Raw genomic sequence first — 18,307 nt, 5'->3', positions numbered from 1 at the left:
TCATTAAATGTGTTCAAGAAAATTTTATTTATCAATATGTCAATGTTTCTTCTAGAGAAGGAGCAAAACTTGACTTTCTCTTCAGTAATAAGCCAGAGCACATAACTGAGTGATGGTGGGGGAGTGGGGGCAAGGGGGTGGGTGATGAAGGGGACACACTTTGGAGCTAGTGGTCATAATTCTATTAGTTTTAAAATAGTTATGAAAAAAGATAAGCCTTCTCTAACAGATGAAGATTTTAATTAGAGTAAGGCAAATTTTAATGGTAGGAGACAAGAACTTTCAAAAGTTAATTGGAATCGACTGTTCAAAGGTAAAGAAACATTTGATATGTGGGAGGCTTTCAAAAGTGTGATAACACAAGCTCAGAGTCAGTATGTTCCTGCTGGAGTGAAAAGTAAGGGTGGTAGTATTAGGGAAAACAGATGAATAAAAATATTGAGGCTCTCATCAAGAACGAAAAAAAGATAGATATAGACAACTGGGTTTAAATGAATCGCATAAAGAGTAGAGGAGCATTCTTAAGAAGGAGATCAAGAAGGCATAGAGGGATATGAGATAGCCTTGAGAGATAAGGTAAAGGATAAGGATAATCTAAAGAGATTCTACAAATATATTACGAGCAAGAGCAACTAGAGAGTTCAGTCCCTTAAAGATTAAAGAGGTCACCTCTGTGTTGAGCCTCAAGAGATGAGAAAGATATTAAATGAATGTTTTGCAATAATTTTTGCAGTGAAGATAGAAATGGAGGCTAGAGAACTCAGGGAAATAAATATTGATGTTTTGTAAACAGACCACAGTACAAAAGAGAAAATGGTGGTGGTCTTGCAGAACATAAATGTAAATAAATCTCTGAGACCTGATCTAGTGCATCCCAGGCCACTGCAGCAAGTTAGGGAGGAAATTGCAGGGCCTCTTGCAAAAATATTTGTGTCATCTACACCTATGGGTGAGGTGACAAATGACTGGAAAGTGACTAATACTGTGTCAATACAGTGTGGGGCTGGAGGAAAATAGCATGTCAGGAAGCAGCAGGGGAGAGGAAACATTGAGATTTGCATTGGCACCCTTCATCAGGACTGGGGGCAGGAAGCTTGGAAATAAATGGACGGAGTTGGGGCTAGGGGAACATAGGTGAGATGGTGATATGTAGATGCAAGCAGGGGGTTGTGGAGATAGGTCATGGGAAGGGTGGGGTAGACAGGTGAGAAAGAAGATGGACAGCTTGTGTCAGGTCAAGGAGATGGGGATGACAGGGAGGGTTGGACATGGGATGAGGCCGGGTTTGGGGAGATTTTGAAATTGGTGAAGTTTATGTTCAGGCCATTGGGCTGTAAGCTACCGAGGCAGAGTAAGAGGTGTTGACCCTCCAGTTTACGTGTGGCATCATTGTGACACAGGAGGAGGTCGAGGATGGGCACGTCACAGGAGGGGTCAAAATGGTTGGTAACCAGAAGGCGCTGTTGTACAGAGCGCAGATGTTCCGTGAATCAGTAGCTGAGTCTGGGCTTGGTCTCATCAATGTAGAGGAGACCACTTGGGAGCAACAGATACAGTAGACCAGGTTGGAGGATGTACAGGTGAATTCCTGTCAGATTTGCAAGTATTGTTTGGGACATCGGATGGAGGTAAGAGCGGAGGTGTAGGGACAGGCATAGCACTAACTGAGGTTTCGGGGTAAGGTGCTAGATGAGGTGGGGTTGGTGGGAGCACACAGCAGACTGAGCAGTCCCTATGAAAGGCTGGGGTGGGTAGGGAAATATCTCTTTCATTGTGGGGTCAGATTGCAGGTAGTAAAAATGGCAGAGGATGATGCGCTGGATGCAGAGGTTGATGGCGTGGTATGTGAGGACCGAGGGACCCCTGGTTTCACCCACTTCACCTTCAATGACCAGATATTCAAACAAATCAATTGAACACCAATAGGATCCCCAATATCACGACTGATTGCGGAAGCGGTAATGCAAAGATTAGAACAGACAGCACTCCCCACGATACAATCCAAACTCTGGGTCCACTATGTTGATGACACCTTTGTGATTAGCAAACACACAAGACTAGAAGAAACCCACTGACACATAATCAAGACCCTCACTGGAATAACATTCACAAAAGAAGAGAACAATAACCGACTACCCTTCCTAGAAGTAATGGTAGAATGTAAGAACAATGGGGAACTCCAGACTAGCACATACAGAAAGAACACTCATACAGACCAGAAACTTAATTACAGCAACCACACCAACACCTGTAAATGGAGCTGCATCAGGACATTATTCAAATAAGCCACCACACATGGTAACAACCCAGATTTGCGCAAAGCGGAAGAAGAGCACTTTTACAAGAGTTTTTAAAAGGAATGGATACCCAAAAAGCACAATCCACCATTACCTCCGTGATTGATCACAACAACAAAACATAAACGGCCAGATATGTGAGTCACCCTACTGTATATCAGAGATAACCACAGGACTACTCAGACTGTTAGGTATCAGGGTAGCCCACAAACCAACAACGACCCTACAATAGCTACTTACGAAGATAAAGGATCCCATGCCCCCAACCAATAAAACTAACGTTAATACCGAAAATCCCAGGCAAAGACTGTGAGAAACATTACATAGGCCAAACTAGAAGAAAACTGACAATAAGGATGCATGAACATCAACTTGCCATCAAGAGACATGACCAATTCTCACTGGTCTCAATACACATGGACAACAAAGGACATAAATTCGACTGGGACAGAGGCATGCCAGGGAATTCCTGGAGGCCTGGGATCCCAATCAAAACTTCATCCATAAACACACTGAACTGGGCCCAATGGGCCCAATTTACAAACCACTGAAAAATGGAACCAGAAGTGCTGCCAAACACCTCGGCACACCAAGGAAGGCATCTAAATAACAAGTGAGACAGAATACCAACGCTTCAGAAGCACACTGATCCTTTATTCATTCACGGGATGAGGGTGTCACTGGCTAGGCAGCATTTGTTGCTCCGAATTGCTCAGAGTCATCCATATTGCTGTGGGTCTGGAGTCATTTTTTTCCCTATAATTGACAATGGATTCGCAGTTACCGTTAGACTCTTAATTCCTGATATTTTACAGAATTCAAATTTCACTATCTGCCGCACAGGATTTGAACTTGGGTCCCCGGAACAGTATCTGGGTTTCTGGACTAATAGTCCAGCAATAATGCCACAAGGCCATCGCCTCCCCTAGCAGGGTAATGAAGTGTCTGCAATCAAACACGCCAACTCAGCGAGCAAGTCTACAACTTCATTCACAACTCAAGCTACAAATAGACTCTGTCCTTATTTTTGTTGGGGGGAATGGGGTTTGAGGGCAGAAGTGAATGAAAAACGAGAGATGCGATTGGGGGCATTGTGAATCACTGGAGAGGAGCAAAATTAAGATCCTTGAAGTAGGAGGACACCTCAGATGTCCAGGAAAGGAACCGTCCACCTTGGAAGCAGATGTGGTGGAGGCAGAGCATTTGGGAGCATGGGATCATATTCTTTCAGGAAGGTGGGTGAGAGGAGGTGCAGTGCAGGTAGCTATGGGAGTCAGTGGGTTTGAAATAGATGTTGGTGCTGAGATGGTTACTGGGTCCAAGAATGGGAAGGAGGTGTCGGAGATGGTCCAGGTGAATTTGAGGTTGGGGTGAAAGGGGTTAGTAAAGTTGATAAACTGTTCAAGCTCCTCATGGGAGCACGAGGCAGCGCCGGTACAGTCAGCAATGTATTGGAGGAAAAGGTGAGGAATGGTGCCAGTGTAACTGCAGAAGGAGAACTGCTCCACATATCCTATGAAGAGATAAGCACAACTCGGACACATGCCAGTGCACATAGTCATCCCTTTAGTTTGTAGGAAGTGAGAGGAGTTAAAGGAAAAGTTGTTGAGGGTAAGGGCAAGTTCTGTGAAGATGATGAGAGTGTAGGTGAAGGGGGACTGGTTGGACCTGTGGGAAAGGAAGTAATGGAGGGTTTTTAGGACCTGCTCATGGGGGATACTTGTGTAGTCTAATGCTGTGTTTTGTTTAAGAAGGGATGTAAGCAGCAGCCTGGGAACTAGACCTGTTGAGTCTCACTTCAGTAATGGGTTTTTTTGTTGGTGGTTCTTAAAGACAGGATTTATATGCACTTGAAAACTCAAGCAATGATTAGGGATCATTAGGATTTTGTGCGAAGGAAAAAGTGTCTTACAAACTTGGAGTTTTTTTGAGGAAGTGACAAAGAAGAAATGATGAGGGCAGACCAGTTGATGTTGTTTACTTGGACTTCAGTAAAGCCTTTGACAAGGCTCCTCACTGCAGGCTAATTAGTAAAGTTAGATTAGATGGGATTCAGGGTGAGTTTGCCAAGTGAATACAAAATTGGCTTAATGGCAGGGGACTGAGCGTGATGGTTGAAGGTTGCCTTTTGAACTGGAGGCCTATTACCAGTGGTGTTCCACAGAGATCAGTGCTGCATCCACTTTTGTTTGTCATCTATGTAAATAACCTAGATGAGAATATAGAAGGCATCATCAGTAAGTTTGCAGATGATGCCAAAATTGGTAATATAGTGTGTGGACAATGGAGAAGCATATCTATGATTACAAAGAGATCTTGATCAATTGGGTCAATCAGCTGAGGAGTGGATGAATTTAATTTGGATAAATGCAAGGTATTGCATTTTAGTAAAATAAACAAGGGCATGATTTATTAATTAAAAGTAGGCCTTTCGATAGTAATGCAGAATAGAAAGGCCTAGGGACTTGTGTACGTAATTCTTAGAGGTTTGCATCATCTTAGAGGGTGCGTTTAGAACACTTGCTTTCATTGCTCAAACTTCTGAGTATAGGAGTTGGGGCATCAGTTGAGACTGTAGTGGATGTTGGTGACGCTTCTTCTGGCGTACTCTGTCTTGTTTGGTTGCCCTGCTATAGAGGGGTATTATTAAGCTAGAGAGGGGTTCAGAAAAGATTTACCAGGATGTTGCCTGAGAAAGGAGAGTTTAAGTTATAAAAATAGGCTGGATAGGTTGGGATATTTTTCACTGGGAAGTAGAGGAGTGACCTTGGTAAAAGTTTAAAAAGTCTTGAAAGGCATTGATAAAGTGAAGGTTAGGGATATTTTCCTTTGGGTTGGGTATTTCAAAATTTGGGGTCATAGTTTTAAAGGTGAGAGGAGAAAGATATTAAAAAGGCATTGTTACAAAGTTGGGTGGACTAATTGTGAAATGGAAGGCAAGAAGCTAAAATGTGTGGCTCCTTAAAAGAAAATTTCTATGTCTGTAAGCAGCAGCTGAAGTTGCCAGTAGAGACAACCTCAAAAAGTGAAATAAGTGTCTCAAAAATGCCTTACAGGTGACAGGCAAAACAACAGTCTTGTTTTGATAATAAAATGTGAGGCTGGATGAACACAGCAGGCCAAGCAGCATCCCAGGAGCACAAAAGCTGACGTTTCGGGCCTAGACCCTTCATCAGAGAGGGGGATGGGGGGAGGGAACTGGAATAAATAGGGAGAGAGGGGGAGGCGGACCGAAGATGGAGAGTAAAGAAGATAGGTGGAGAAGGTGTAGGTGGGGAGGTAGGGAGGGGATAGGTCAGTCCAGGGAAGACGGACAGGTCAAGGAGGTGGGATGAGGTTAGTAGGTAGCTGGGGGTGCGGCTTGGGGTGGGAGGAAGGGATGGGTGAGAGGAAGAACCGGTTAGGGAGGCAGAGACAGGTTGGACTGGTTTTGGGATGCAGTGGGTGGGGGGGAAGAGCTGGGCTTGTTTTGATGTTGTGACAATGAGTTTGAACTTGGCCAATTAATTTAAATGAAGTACCTAGGTACAAGAAGACAACCTGAAACCAATCATATTATAAGAATTTGATTATGTCATTACAGATATATAGGACAAGGATGTTGTGAAAAATTAGGGAGAGCCAACTGCCATTTGAAAGAGAGAGACAACTGCTACCTGCCAGAGTTAGCAACATCAGCTCTCAGCGAAAGCCCATTTAATTAATCAAAGATATTTTAGCTCAAAGTCTACACTGAAAACATTATAGAGAAAACACACCCTGGACAGCAGAAATATTGGAAAGAAGTCATTTGTGAAAACAGCAGAAAAGGCAAAATATTCCAGAAGACAGTTTGTGCGAAATTGGAGAGATTAAGGTATAACTTATTGCTTCTTATTAACTGGGTTTATATCAGTGGTGTTCGCCTTTATTTAAACAGCATTCCAGTAGAATTTTGACCCGTTAGGGAGCAGTTAGTAGTCTAAGGGGGAATTGTCGTTTTGTTAGTAATTTTATTAATTTGTTCATTGTTGAGTTAAATATATACATTGTTTCTTGTTACTTGCAAAGTGGAGAACAGGGATTTTCTTTATTTTAACCATTCTTTTAATAAGATTATGAGGGGAAAGTCAAGTATCTCTGGGTGATTGGGGGTAATTAATACAGGAGCACCCCTACTCCTGTCATAATATATTGGAGCTTGCGTTTTAGTTCAATTTTCAGAAAGGTCCAGCAATTCCCCGTCATAACAGTTTTTTTACACGGAGAGTGGCTCATACATGGAAGGAAACTCTAGAGGAAGTGGTGGGGTGCAGGTACACTTACAGTGTTTAAAAGGCTTTTGAAAAGTACATGAATAAGAAAGGCTTGAAATGATATGGGCCAAACGCGGGTAGTTGGGACTACTTTAAATTTTGGATTATGATCAGCACAGACTGGTTAGACTGAAGGGTCTTCCATGCTATATGACTGTATGACTCTATAACTGTGCTTGAACAATCCATCTTTCAAATTACGAATCTCCAGGGTTGGTGGGAAGAATTTTCATCTAGATTTTGACTGATGAATTAAATACAAACTTGTCAATACACAGAGCAGAATAAATGCAAAGCATTCTCCCCAGTCAGTACAGAGATTCGACTTCGTTTATTTTATCTAGGCCTAAGTTTGGCAAAGTGTTTATCTAAAATTTATACTGATATCTTTGGATATCAGTTCATGTTCAGATTTGCTTAGAAGGATTAGGGAGCTGCTATTCATGTTATCACAACTAGATGGAGATGGAAGCAGCACTCATAACTTTCCCTTGCATTATGACTAAAAGGAAAGCAAAGTCATTATAGGACACTGCAGTCTGTATATCATCTAACATTCACAAAATTCAGTGAAGACTCATACTGCTTGCCAGCTTCTTAATTCTAGGATTCATTTGCATATTTTTAAGCCTCAATGGAGAGCTTTCACTAAGCCATTAACCAGACAAGACTGTCGGTAGTCACTGGATCATACAGTAGGGCAGATGCCTGTTGCTCTATCCAGTCTGCACTGACTAAACTGTTCTCAATCTGTAATAAAACAAAGAACTGCAAATGCTAGAAACCAGAATGAGAAGTAGAATTTGCTGGGGAAACTCAGCAGGTCTGGCAGCATCCCTAGAGAGAAAAACAGAGTCAATGTTTCAAGCCCCCTGATAAGAGTACAGTCAGTAGAAGGATCATTAGACTCAAAATGTCAACTGTTTTTCTCTCCACAGCTGCGAGCAAACCTGTTGATTTTCTCCAAGAAATTCAGCTTTTACTCCACAAAGGCCCACTTCCCAGCATTTAGCCTAGTGCATTGTATGTTATGACATTTCAAGTGCTCATCCAAGTCCTTTTTAAACATTGTGAAGTCTACCACCTCAAGAAACTTCCCAGGCAGTGCATTCCAGATTCACACATCCCTCTGGTAAAAAAGGTTTTCCTCAAATCCTCTCTAAACCTCCTGCCTTTTACCTTAAAACTATGCTCCCTCGTTATTGACCCTTCAACAATGGGGAACAGCTGTTTTCCAATTATGCTGTACATTCATTTCACTCTTGTTCATAACTAAAATGTCCTGTGTATACCTTCTGCACTCACTTCAGTACAATCACCTCATTCCTATGATGCAGTGACCAGACTGTGCATAGTACTTCACCTGTGGCCTAACCAAGGTTCCGTACACCTCCAACATAAGCTCGTTGTTCTTATAATGGGAGGGCAAACGAGGGCAGGACTTTTACATTTGATGGTTAAGTCTTGGGTAGAGTGGCCAAAAACACCGTGGAGTGCAGATTCACAGTCCCCTGAATGTGGAGTTGCAGGGAGACAGGATAGTAGAGAAGGCATTTGGTGCACTTGCCTTTATTGGTCAGTGGAGTGAGTATAGGAGTTGGGAGGTCATGTTGCAGCTGTACAGGATATTGGTTAGGCCCCTTTTTGGAATACTGCATTCAGTTCAGGTCTCCTTGCTTTAAGACAGGGGTTGCTAAACCTGAAATAGTTCAGAAAAGATTCACAAGGGCGTTGCTGGAGTTGGAGGCTTTGAGCCATAGGGAGAGGCTAAATAGGCTGGGGCTATTTTCCCTGCAGTGTCAAAAGCCAAGAGGTGACCCTATAGAAGTTTTTTTTAAATGCAGTAGTGGCATGGATGGGGTGAACAGCCAAGGGTCAGGCAGTCCAAAACTAGACGGTATAGATGCATGATGATGGGGACAGATTTAAAAGGGACATAAGGGACAACTTTTTCACACAGAGGGTTGTGTGTGTAATGAGCTGCCAGAGGATGTGATGGAGGCAGGTACAATCACAACATTTAAAAGCCATCTGGATGGGTATATGAATAGGAAGGGTTTAGAGGGTATGTGGCAAATGGGACTAGATTAATTTAAGATAGCTGGTTGGTATGGCTGAGTTGGGCCGAAGGGTCTGTTTCCATGCTGGGCATCTCTATGACTATAACTTATAACAAGCTATTAAAGCTCAGTGTCACATATGCCTTTTTAACTACCCTATTAATCTGATCTACCATCCAAAGGGATCTGTGGACAAGCACCAGAAGATCCCTCTGTTCCTAGACCACAGGAAATAGGAACAGGACAGGCTATATGGCTCCTCAAGCCTGCTCCACCAGACAATTAAATCATGGCTATCCAACATTCCTCTTGTCCACTTTCCTGCCCTTTTCACGTAAATTATTTATCACAAGATGAATTGAAGATTATCGTTCTCAGCCTTAATTTTTAAACCTCGAGCAGGAAGGAATTCCCAAGACTTTCAACACTCAGAAGAAATTCTTCATCTCAGTCTTAAATTGATGCCCCTTAATTCTTAGATTATGGCCTCTGGTCTGATACCCTCCAGTGGAGGGAAATATCCTCTCATCATTTACACTGTCAAGACCCTTAAGAAGTAGTACGAGACTAACTAATGTGGCTAAAGGCAGATATGTCCCCTGGCTCGTATGGCTGCCACCTTAGTATCCTAAAAGAGATAGCCACAGAGATAGTGGCTGTCAAGCCCCTTAAGAATCTGATATGCTTCAATTAAATTACCTCATTCTTCTAAATTCCAATGAGTAGAGTACCTTCTTGTTTAACATTTGTTCATAAGACAATCCCTCCATAGGCTATGTTAGGCTAATCAGCCTACAGTTACCCACTTTTTGCCTCCCTCTCTTTTTGACTAGGGGTGTCACATTAGTAGGCCAATCCTCTTGTACTTCTTCAGAGTCGAAGGATTTTCAGAAAATTAGGAAGGAAACCAGAATTACACAGCAGTTACCCTAACATCTTTGGTGGGGAAATTGCAGCAATCTACACTCAAGAATAGAGTAACTGATCACCTCAAAAAATTTCAATCAGAAGAGTCAGCATGGATTCACAATGGGTGGGTCATGCCTCACAAACTTCAGAGTTTTTTTGACGAGGTGAAAAAAGGTGGTGGACAGAGCTAAATCAATCGATGTTGTTTATATGGGCTTCCAGAAGGCTTTTGGTTATGTCTCACAAAAGAGACCATTATCTAAGGTGGAACTGAAGGTAAATTACTGAATTGGTTAGGAAACTGGATGAGTGGTAGCGAGCAGAGAGGTAGAATAATAACTCAAATTGGCAGGGTGTGACTGGGGGTGTCCTTCAGTTATTCACAACATTCATTAACATTTTGGATAAAGGCATAAAAAGTGAAATATCAAAATTTGCAGAGGACAAAATTGGGCAGCACTGGAGATTGTGTTAGTGACAGAATAAAATTACAATAGGATATTGATAGATTAATTGAATTAGGCAAAGCAGTGACAGATGCGCAAAGTCCAAAGATGTGCAAGTTAGGTGGATTGGCCTTGCTAAATTGGCCACAGTGTTCAGGGTTTTGTAGGTTAGGTGTATTAGCCACAGGAAATGCAGTCACAGGGATAGCATAGGGGGATGGGTCTGGGTGGGATGCTCTTCAGAAGGACTGTGTGGACTTGCTGGGCCTATTGGCCTGTTTCCACACTGTGGGGATCTTATGAACTATGAATTCCAAGAAGATGGATTTTAATATAAGCAATTGTGAGGTTGTCTATCTCGGACTGCACAAGGAAAAAGAAAAAGCGATTTGTTTTTAGAAGGCACAAAGTTCTGAAGAAGGGCAATACCCGAAATGTTGACTACTTCTTTCTTTCAGATGCTGCCTGGCTTGCTGTGTTCTTCCAGCCACCTGTTTGTCTACTTTGGATTCCAGCAGATTTTTTTGTCTCTAATAAAGTTTAATACAGTGGATGTCCAACAGGATTTGAGGGTTCGTTCAGGTGCAATACCTCTTTAAGTAACAAACAGATGCAGAAAACGATCAAGGCGGCTAATAGAATGTCTTTCACATCAAAAGGGCTGGAATACAAGGATGTAGACGTTATACTGCAGTTATCCAAATCCCTAGTTAGACCCCAATTCGTGTACTGACAGCAGATCTGAGCAGCACACCTTAGAAAAGATGTTTGGCTTTGTTGGGAGTTCCATGCAGGTTTACAAGGATGGTATACAGGGGTTAAATTATGGAGGACAAATAGGACAAATTAGGCCTTTATTCTCTTGAATTTAGATGGTTAAGGAGGGATTTAATTGAGAGTTTTCAGGATATTAAAAAGGAAAGACAGAAACGTAAAGATACATACGATTTCCATGAGTTGAAGGCTAGAATCAGTCTCAGAGTTAGGGCCAGGCCATGCAGGAGAGACATTAGAAATAACTTCTTCACACAAACAGCAGTGCAGATTTGAAATTCTCTTCCTCAAACAGTGGTCGATGTTAACTAAATTATTAAATTTAAATCTAAGATAGGCATACTTTTTCCAATTAAGCAAGGATAACAAGGGATATGGGCCCAAGGTAGGTATGTGGCATTAGGCTACTCATCAGCCATGATTTTATTGTATGGTGAAGCAGGCTGTAGGGACTGAATGGCCTAGTCCTGTTCCTATATTCCTATCTTGCTCTGGAAGTGAAGCAGTTGAGTGCAATGCATGTGTACAATACCACGTAGCAACATTAAACCAAATAAAACAGTGAATGTACTTCAAAAGTATTTCACTGCCCATGAAGTGATTTAGGCCACCCTGTAGTTGTGAAAAGTATTTTAGAAATGCAAACGCTATCTAAAAAAAATTACATTAATTGGAAAACTCTTTTTGATTAAATAAACTTAAGGGAGTTGATGACAATGTCACAAATGCAATACAGATTGAATAGTTTCCCACTTATCCTGTTGATTAGCTCCAACCCAGCAGGGAGCTTCACTGAAATGTGTCTTACTCTCAGGCTTTTTTTATCTCAAAACTCAAACAACTTTAGCTTCCCTTTGAAATAACTCTGCAGAGCTTCTGTTTGAAATAACTCCAATGCTGTTTGTGTGAAGAAGTTGTTTCTAACATCGCTCCTGAACAGTCTGGCCCTAATTCTGAGTCTAGTTCTAGCCTTCAACTCGTGGAAATTGTATATCTTTTATCTTCCCTGCCTTTCCCTTTTAAATATCCTGAAAACTTCAATCGATCACTCCTTAACCATTTAAATTCGACAGAATAAAGGCCTAATTTGCATGCAGTCACCAAGTCCCCCTTTATTTACTTGTGCATAGTGCTTAATACTGATCCAGTTTTTTCAGAGCCACCTTCCAGACAGAACAGAACCGTTGGCAGTCCTGTTATATCTGTTAGCCAGCAGTCCCTGATTTGACCAGGTTAACAGTCACCTGAATACTTCAGCAAGGAATAGGATCCCAGTTCTACTTTTTTGGTTTTCAGAACTGGGACCATGATTAACAGGGATGCCCAGGAGCATTTGTATCTCAGAGATGGAATTCTTGGACTAGCACGGGACAAACAAGAGCGAAAGCATTTTCCAAGAATATTTTCATTAATCAAGAATGAAAGTCAGAGGTTCAGACAATCAGATACCATCAAAACTCCAACCATAAATGATGCTGACTCGTGGTCCGGTGATGCCATTCCCATGACCTGCCAAACAGCTTCCAGGAAACCAAAGTCTTTGGGGTCCAGGGTGAGTACAGTTGCAAAGCTGAAACTTAAAGGAATTCACAGAGGGGCATCACCAGGAATGGAACCTGCAGCTTAATTTGGACCATGTTAATAGCCCCAGTCAGGGAACTCATATTCTATGAGATCCACCTTACTGACTTCATTACAATCACTACACCCTTCTCTTAAGATTAAGCCAGATTTTCAGCCAACAAAAGCACACAAGCAACGTGGGTTTTAGGAATACAGTTTTCACCAAAAATGCCACACTTCTGAAGAACCTCCCCAACCTTACGAATCAAAGTCTGGATGAGAGAGGTCCACCAAAGTTTTGTTCAAGTAACAGAGCTTCACAAACTTCATACGTGCTTATTCTAGCTTCTAGATTTAGTCCCTGCCTCCTTCAGCCTGCTGCATGGAATTCAATAGAATCACTACCTCAACTCTGACAGCTCGCCCTCCCTTTAATATGGTTTCAATCAGATTCAGCTTCTGCAGAAATTCTGGTTTCCAATTAGCTTCAAACTGAGTTTGCTTACAAACTGGAAGAGTTTATTTCCTTTCTTAGTTTCTGTTTAAGGTTATCTTTTTCAATTAGGGCCTTACTCAAAAAATACAAACTCTGAAACTATGGCTTCAAACACAATCTCCTTTCTGTTCTCGTTTCCAATGTTTCAGTAATGCTGCCTTTTACAGCCATAATTCTATTTAGGTTCCTGTTATCCTCAACTGAGGATGTCCATTCACTGTCGTTGACAGGGATCTTGACTTTCTAAGAAAGCCCTCAAATATTCCATCACTACTCAGGGATGTTCCATCCTCTTACTTATCTCCTTAGCTATCTCCACATTCGAAATATCACACGCTGCTATTTTTGTCACATTCAATATGAAGCCTCCCTCAAACATTTTCTTCTCCCCTTTCAACGCTCAAAAGACTTGTTTCACTCTGTGACAAAGTAATCTATTTGACTGGTATCCAATCCGCCATCTTCAGTATTCACTCTCAGCACTAAATACAGGACATATGGCAAAAACTCACACAGCTTCCTTTGTTAGAGTCTTCCTAAACCACAACCTTTACCATCTAGAAGGGCAAAGAACTGCAGATAGTTTGGAATACTACAACCTAAAAGTTATCGTTCAAATCACAAAACTCGAAGTATTCTGCTGTTTCTTCAACACCACAGAGTTAAAATCCCAGCACTTCCTTCTTAACAGCACTCTAAGTTTGTCTTCTTGGCAAGGAGTACAGCAGTTCATAAATGCAGCTATCCATCATCATCTCAAGCGTAATTAAGATTAACCAATAAATATTATTCTAGTCAGTGCCACCCTCATCCCATTAATGAATAAAAGATAAAGAACATAACATACTATTCCAATGAACCTCAAGAGAAGTTGAAGGAACATCATCTCATCTTTCAATTCAGTACTTTAAAATCATCTGGGCTTGAAAACGGAATTCAATCAAGTCAGATCATAACTATTACTCCCAATTTCTTTTCCCCCCAAGATGCTGCAATTGCTAATTATAGCTGTTTTGGGCTGATATATTGTTTTGCTACTTGTCTCATTACAACTATCTTTCACCTTTTACATCATCCCTTTCATCATTTCAGCACTCTTCTATTGCACTTACCAGTCTCCTTGTCTCCCTCATTCCCTGCTGCTGCTGCACCTAGATAAAACTGGTTCCCCCTCCAACCTTTGGAAATCTTTTATTGAAAAGGTAAAAATTCAGAAATTGAATGTTTCTGTTTCCACAGGTGCTAACTTATCTGAACAGTATTTCCAGCATTTTAAAAAATATTTCCTTTTATAGTGAAGGTGACATCTGGATCTTTTGTACATCTTAATCCTTTCCTGGAATCTGAGAGTTTTAAGTCATGTCACTAGCCAACAACAGCCAGTCACAGAGATGAGCCCCCTATGATATATTCAATTTGTACTTTCCATCTAGCTTTCTCCCCATTTTACTGGGAATTCAATGGCTTTCTTAACGCGCTTTGCCTGCAGTTCAGCATGTTGATAGAAGTAATTTCACAGGAGTGAAATTGCCACATTGAAACATGCCACTAAACCTAACCAGACCACAGCTCCTATTCTTCTTCATCTAGCCAATAACATAATAAAGTTTTCCCTTTTCTATTATTGTCTAATCTAGCTTCCACTCGAACGCATTTTTACTATTTGTCTCATTTACTCTCTGCGGTTGCAAGTTCCACATTGTCATCGCTTTACACAAAGAAGTTTCTTCTGAATTCCTTATTTTGTGACTACAGTTTTGCTCTTTGCAACTGATAGCACTGCGCAGGCTGTATCAAAACCTTTCAGAATTTTAAATGCCATTAGTTCACCCCTCAGCCTTACCTTTTCAAGAGAAATAAGACCAGTCTGTTCATTATTTTCCGATGGGGATAACACCATATTTCTGGTATCATTGCTAAGAATCTTTTATGCACTTCTCCAGTACCTCTATAGCTTGCGTGTAAACTAGCATCCAAACTTCGATAAAGAACGTGTATGATCTAAACCAAGATTCAACACAAGTTTAGCATTACTGCTGACTTTTCAATTTTAGCCTTACATATATAAATCTTAGTGCTTTATGTGCTTTTAAAATATTGTTTTATTAACCTCCATTGTTACATTTAATGATTTGTATGTTTGTGTTCCAGATCAATTTGCTCTTCTATCCTACTTAGATTCTTACCTCTGCAGTAACATGTGATCAACTTAATTGTTTCACCTTATCGTTACTTATAATGATCTTCATTTGCTAATTAAATGCCCATTCTGCAAATTTATTGATTTTGCCTTGGAATAAGAGAATTGTACCATAGTGGTCATGTTATCAGATTTGTTCTGGAGACATTTTCAAATCATACCATGTCAGGCAGGGGTTTTAAATTCAACTTATTCACTAAATATGGAATTAAAAGAAAAGTCTCAACATTAATGGCCTCAAACTACCAGACTGTAATAAAACTCATGTGGTTCACAAATACGCTTTAAAGAAGGAAATCTGACAATGCTAACCAATCTAGCAGGTGGCACCAGATCCACAGCAATGTAATTGACTCAACATTCCCCAAAAAATTAGTTTAGCTACTCAGTCTTATGAAACTGCTGTAAAAAAATTCAAAGAATACTGGACAGGCAACAGAATATAAAGGCACATCCAGCTCAGCAGACTTGGTTTGTGTTAAGTCTTAAAGATTTATCCTACAACTGAATGAACAACAGTCTCACACTGAAAAGCTAACAGAATCACAATCTTCAGCGATTGCCCTAGATTCCGCTGTCTCCATTCTTAGGTAAATTGTGCCACGGCAGAGATGATGGTACAGAGGTTGGGAAGAATGGTTCTGGAAATCCTTAGCACTACAGCATTTTTTTTAAACCCCTTGCGGTTTGGTTTTGGCTTTTAATGGATCTTAGGTTGAAAAAAAGTGATTAAAATCTATAGTGTCGCTCAAGAATCTGCGCCCTTATCAGCATAAAAAGTGCCTGACAGATATGCAGGTTTTCCCTTTATCTTCTATTGGTTCTAAACAATTGCAATGAATATAAATAACTAAATTGAGATTTATTTACTGTTGAAGAAAGATGACATATGACTACATAAATCCTTCTGAGCCATGAAACACATTGGTAATGCAATCACAGCGTAACTACAAAACTGGCAATCATTTTTGAATACAAAGTATTTGAATGCGTACCAACTAACTTTTGATAAACTGTATGGACTGTTCCCAACAATAAGAAAATGTAGATAATTAAACTTTACGTAAAACAGGCTGTTAGAAGTATAGATGAGTGGTTTGTGAAATGTAAGTGATCATAGTTGATAAAGTGGGTTATAACATTGGATTGACTATTAATTATCCTTAGAAGCTGGAAAGAAATTGCCTAAAAAAAAATCAAAATAAAGTGCAATGCCGTCTGGATTGGCTTAACTTACAATTCTAGCTATCTTGTAAATGCATTTAATTGAAGGAAAAATGAGCAATTGAAATATCCTAAAACATACTAAAACAAACTACATTTTAGTCATTCTGCTAACAGTACAGTCTAGTGGGCAGGATAACATCGGTCTCATAGAATCATAATATTTGCCCTTGGGGCAACATGGTGGCTCAGTGGTTAACACTGCCTCCTCACAGTGCCAGTGGCATGGTTTCGATTCCACCCTCAGCACAGTGTCTGTGTTGAGTTTGCACATTCTCCCTCTGTCTGTGTCGGTTTCCTCCAGATGCTCCGGTTTCCTCTCATAGTCCAAACATGTGCTAGTCAGGTGGACTGGCCATGCTAAAAATTGTCTAAGGTGTCCAGTGATGTGTGACTTAAGTGGATTAGCCATGGGAAACGCCGAGTTACAGGGATGGGCTGGAGTTTAGGTGGCATGGTCTCTGCAGGGTCAGGGTGGGTTCAACGGGCCGAATGGTCTGCTTCCACACTGAAGGGATTCTATGATTCAAAACAATCATTAGAAAATAAAACACTGAAGGTGCACAGAAAAGTCCAAATGGAGACAGCAGATCTGATGTTCCCAATGCAAGACTCTCCAGCAGAACCAAAACCATTAACAAGGTGCAATCCATCCAAAAACCATCAGACTCAAATAAGTAAAAATTAGACAAAGACATCGGAGTAGAACAGACCATTTTGACGATCAAGCCTGTTCAACTATTTGAGGAGATCATGGCTGATCTGATAATCCTCAGCTCCATTATTTCAGAAAGGTGGTCAAGAAAAGCCAGTCATCTATAGACCGGTCAGCTTGATGTCAGTGATGGGTACATCATTGGAGGGGATTCTGAGGGACAGGATTTATTTGTATTTGAAAAGGCAAGGACTGATTAGGGATAGTCAACATTGCGCTGGAAATCATGTCTCACTAGTGTGATTGAATTTTTTGAAGAAGTGACAAAGAAAACTGAAGGCAGAGCAGTGGATATTGTCTACACGGACTTCAGCAAGGCGGTCAACAAGGTTCAACTTGGTAGACTGATTTACAAAGTTAGATCACATGGAATCCAGGAAAAGATAGCCATTTGGATATAAAATTGGCTTAAAGGTAGAGGCAGACAGTGGTGATATAGGATTGTTTTTCGGACTGGAGGCCTGTGACCACCGGTGTACTGCAAGGATCAGTGCTGGGTCCACTGCTTTTTGTCATTCATACAAATAATTTGAACGTGAATGCAGGAGGTATGGTTAGTAAGTTTGCAGATGACACCAAAATTAGTGGTGTCATAGACAGTGAAAAATGTTATCTCAGAGTACAGCAGGATCTTGATCAGATAGGCTGAGGTGTGGCAGATGAAGTTTAATTTAGATAAATGTGACGTTTTGCCTTTTGGTAAGGCAAATCAGGGCAGGACTTGTACACTTAGTGGTGGAGTTCTGGAGTGTATTGCCGAACAACAAGACCCTGGGGTGTAGATTCACAGTTCTTTGAAAATAGAGTCGCAGGCAGGCAGGGTAGCATAGGAGGCATATGATACTCTTATCTTTATTGGTCAGTGCATTGCTTATAGGAGTTGGGAGGTCATGTTGTTGCTGTACAGGGAATTGGTTTTGCCACTTTTGGATTGACATGTTCCAATCTGGTCCTCCCTGCAATAGGAAAGATGTTGTGAAACTTTAAAAGATACAAAAAAGATTTATAAGGAGGTTGCTGGTTTTGTAGGTTTTTAGCTACAGGGGGAGGAGGCACAGGCAGGGGCTATTTTTCCTGGGGCGTCAGAGGTTGGTGGGTGACCTTATAGAAGTTTAAAAAATCATGAGTGGTTAGGATAGGGTGAATAGCCAGGGTCTTTTGCCCAGGGTTGGGGAGTCTAAAGCTACATGAATAGGATGGATTAGAGGAATATTTAGCAAATGCTTGCAAATGGGACTAGATTAATTTAGGGTATCCGGTCAGCATGGAAAAGGTGGGCCAAAGGTTCTCTTTTCATGCTGTAGCACTCTATGTCTTCACTTTTCTGT

General features: G+C 41.0%; 1 protein-coding gene across 1 annotated transcript in view; it reads right to left on the bottom strand.

Annotated features, from left to right (window-relative positions):
• Positions 1-18,307, bottom strand: part of agtpbp1 (ATP/GTP binding carboxypeptidase 1) — a 289,350-nt gene that overhangs the window by 205,842 nt on the left and 65,201 nt on the right. The window contains exon 3 of the mRNA XM_059644629.1: positions 14,684-14,841. Coding sequence (XP_059500612.1) covers positions 14,684-14,754 — 71 coding nt within the window. The 5' untranslated portion in view covers positions 14,755-14,841. The remainder of the gene's footprint in view (positions 1-14,683; positions 14,842-18,307) is intronic.

Source organism: Stegostoma tigrinum, chromosome 3 (genome assembly GCF_030684315.1).
Source record: "Stegostoma tigrinum isolate sSteTig4 chromosome 3, sSteTig4.hap1, whole genome shotgun sequence".
NCBI lineage: Eukaryota > Metazoa > Chordata > Chondrichthyes > Orectolobiformes > Stegostomatidae > Stegostoma > Stegostoma tigrinum.
The sequence above is the reverse complement of the archived record's forward strand: the minus strand, read 5'-3'. Positions and strand labels throughout refer to the sequence as shown.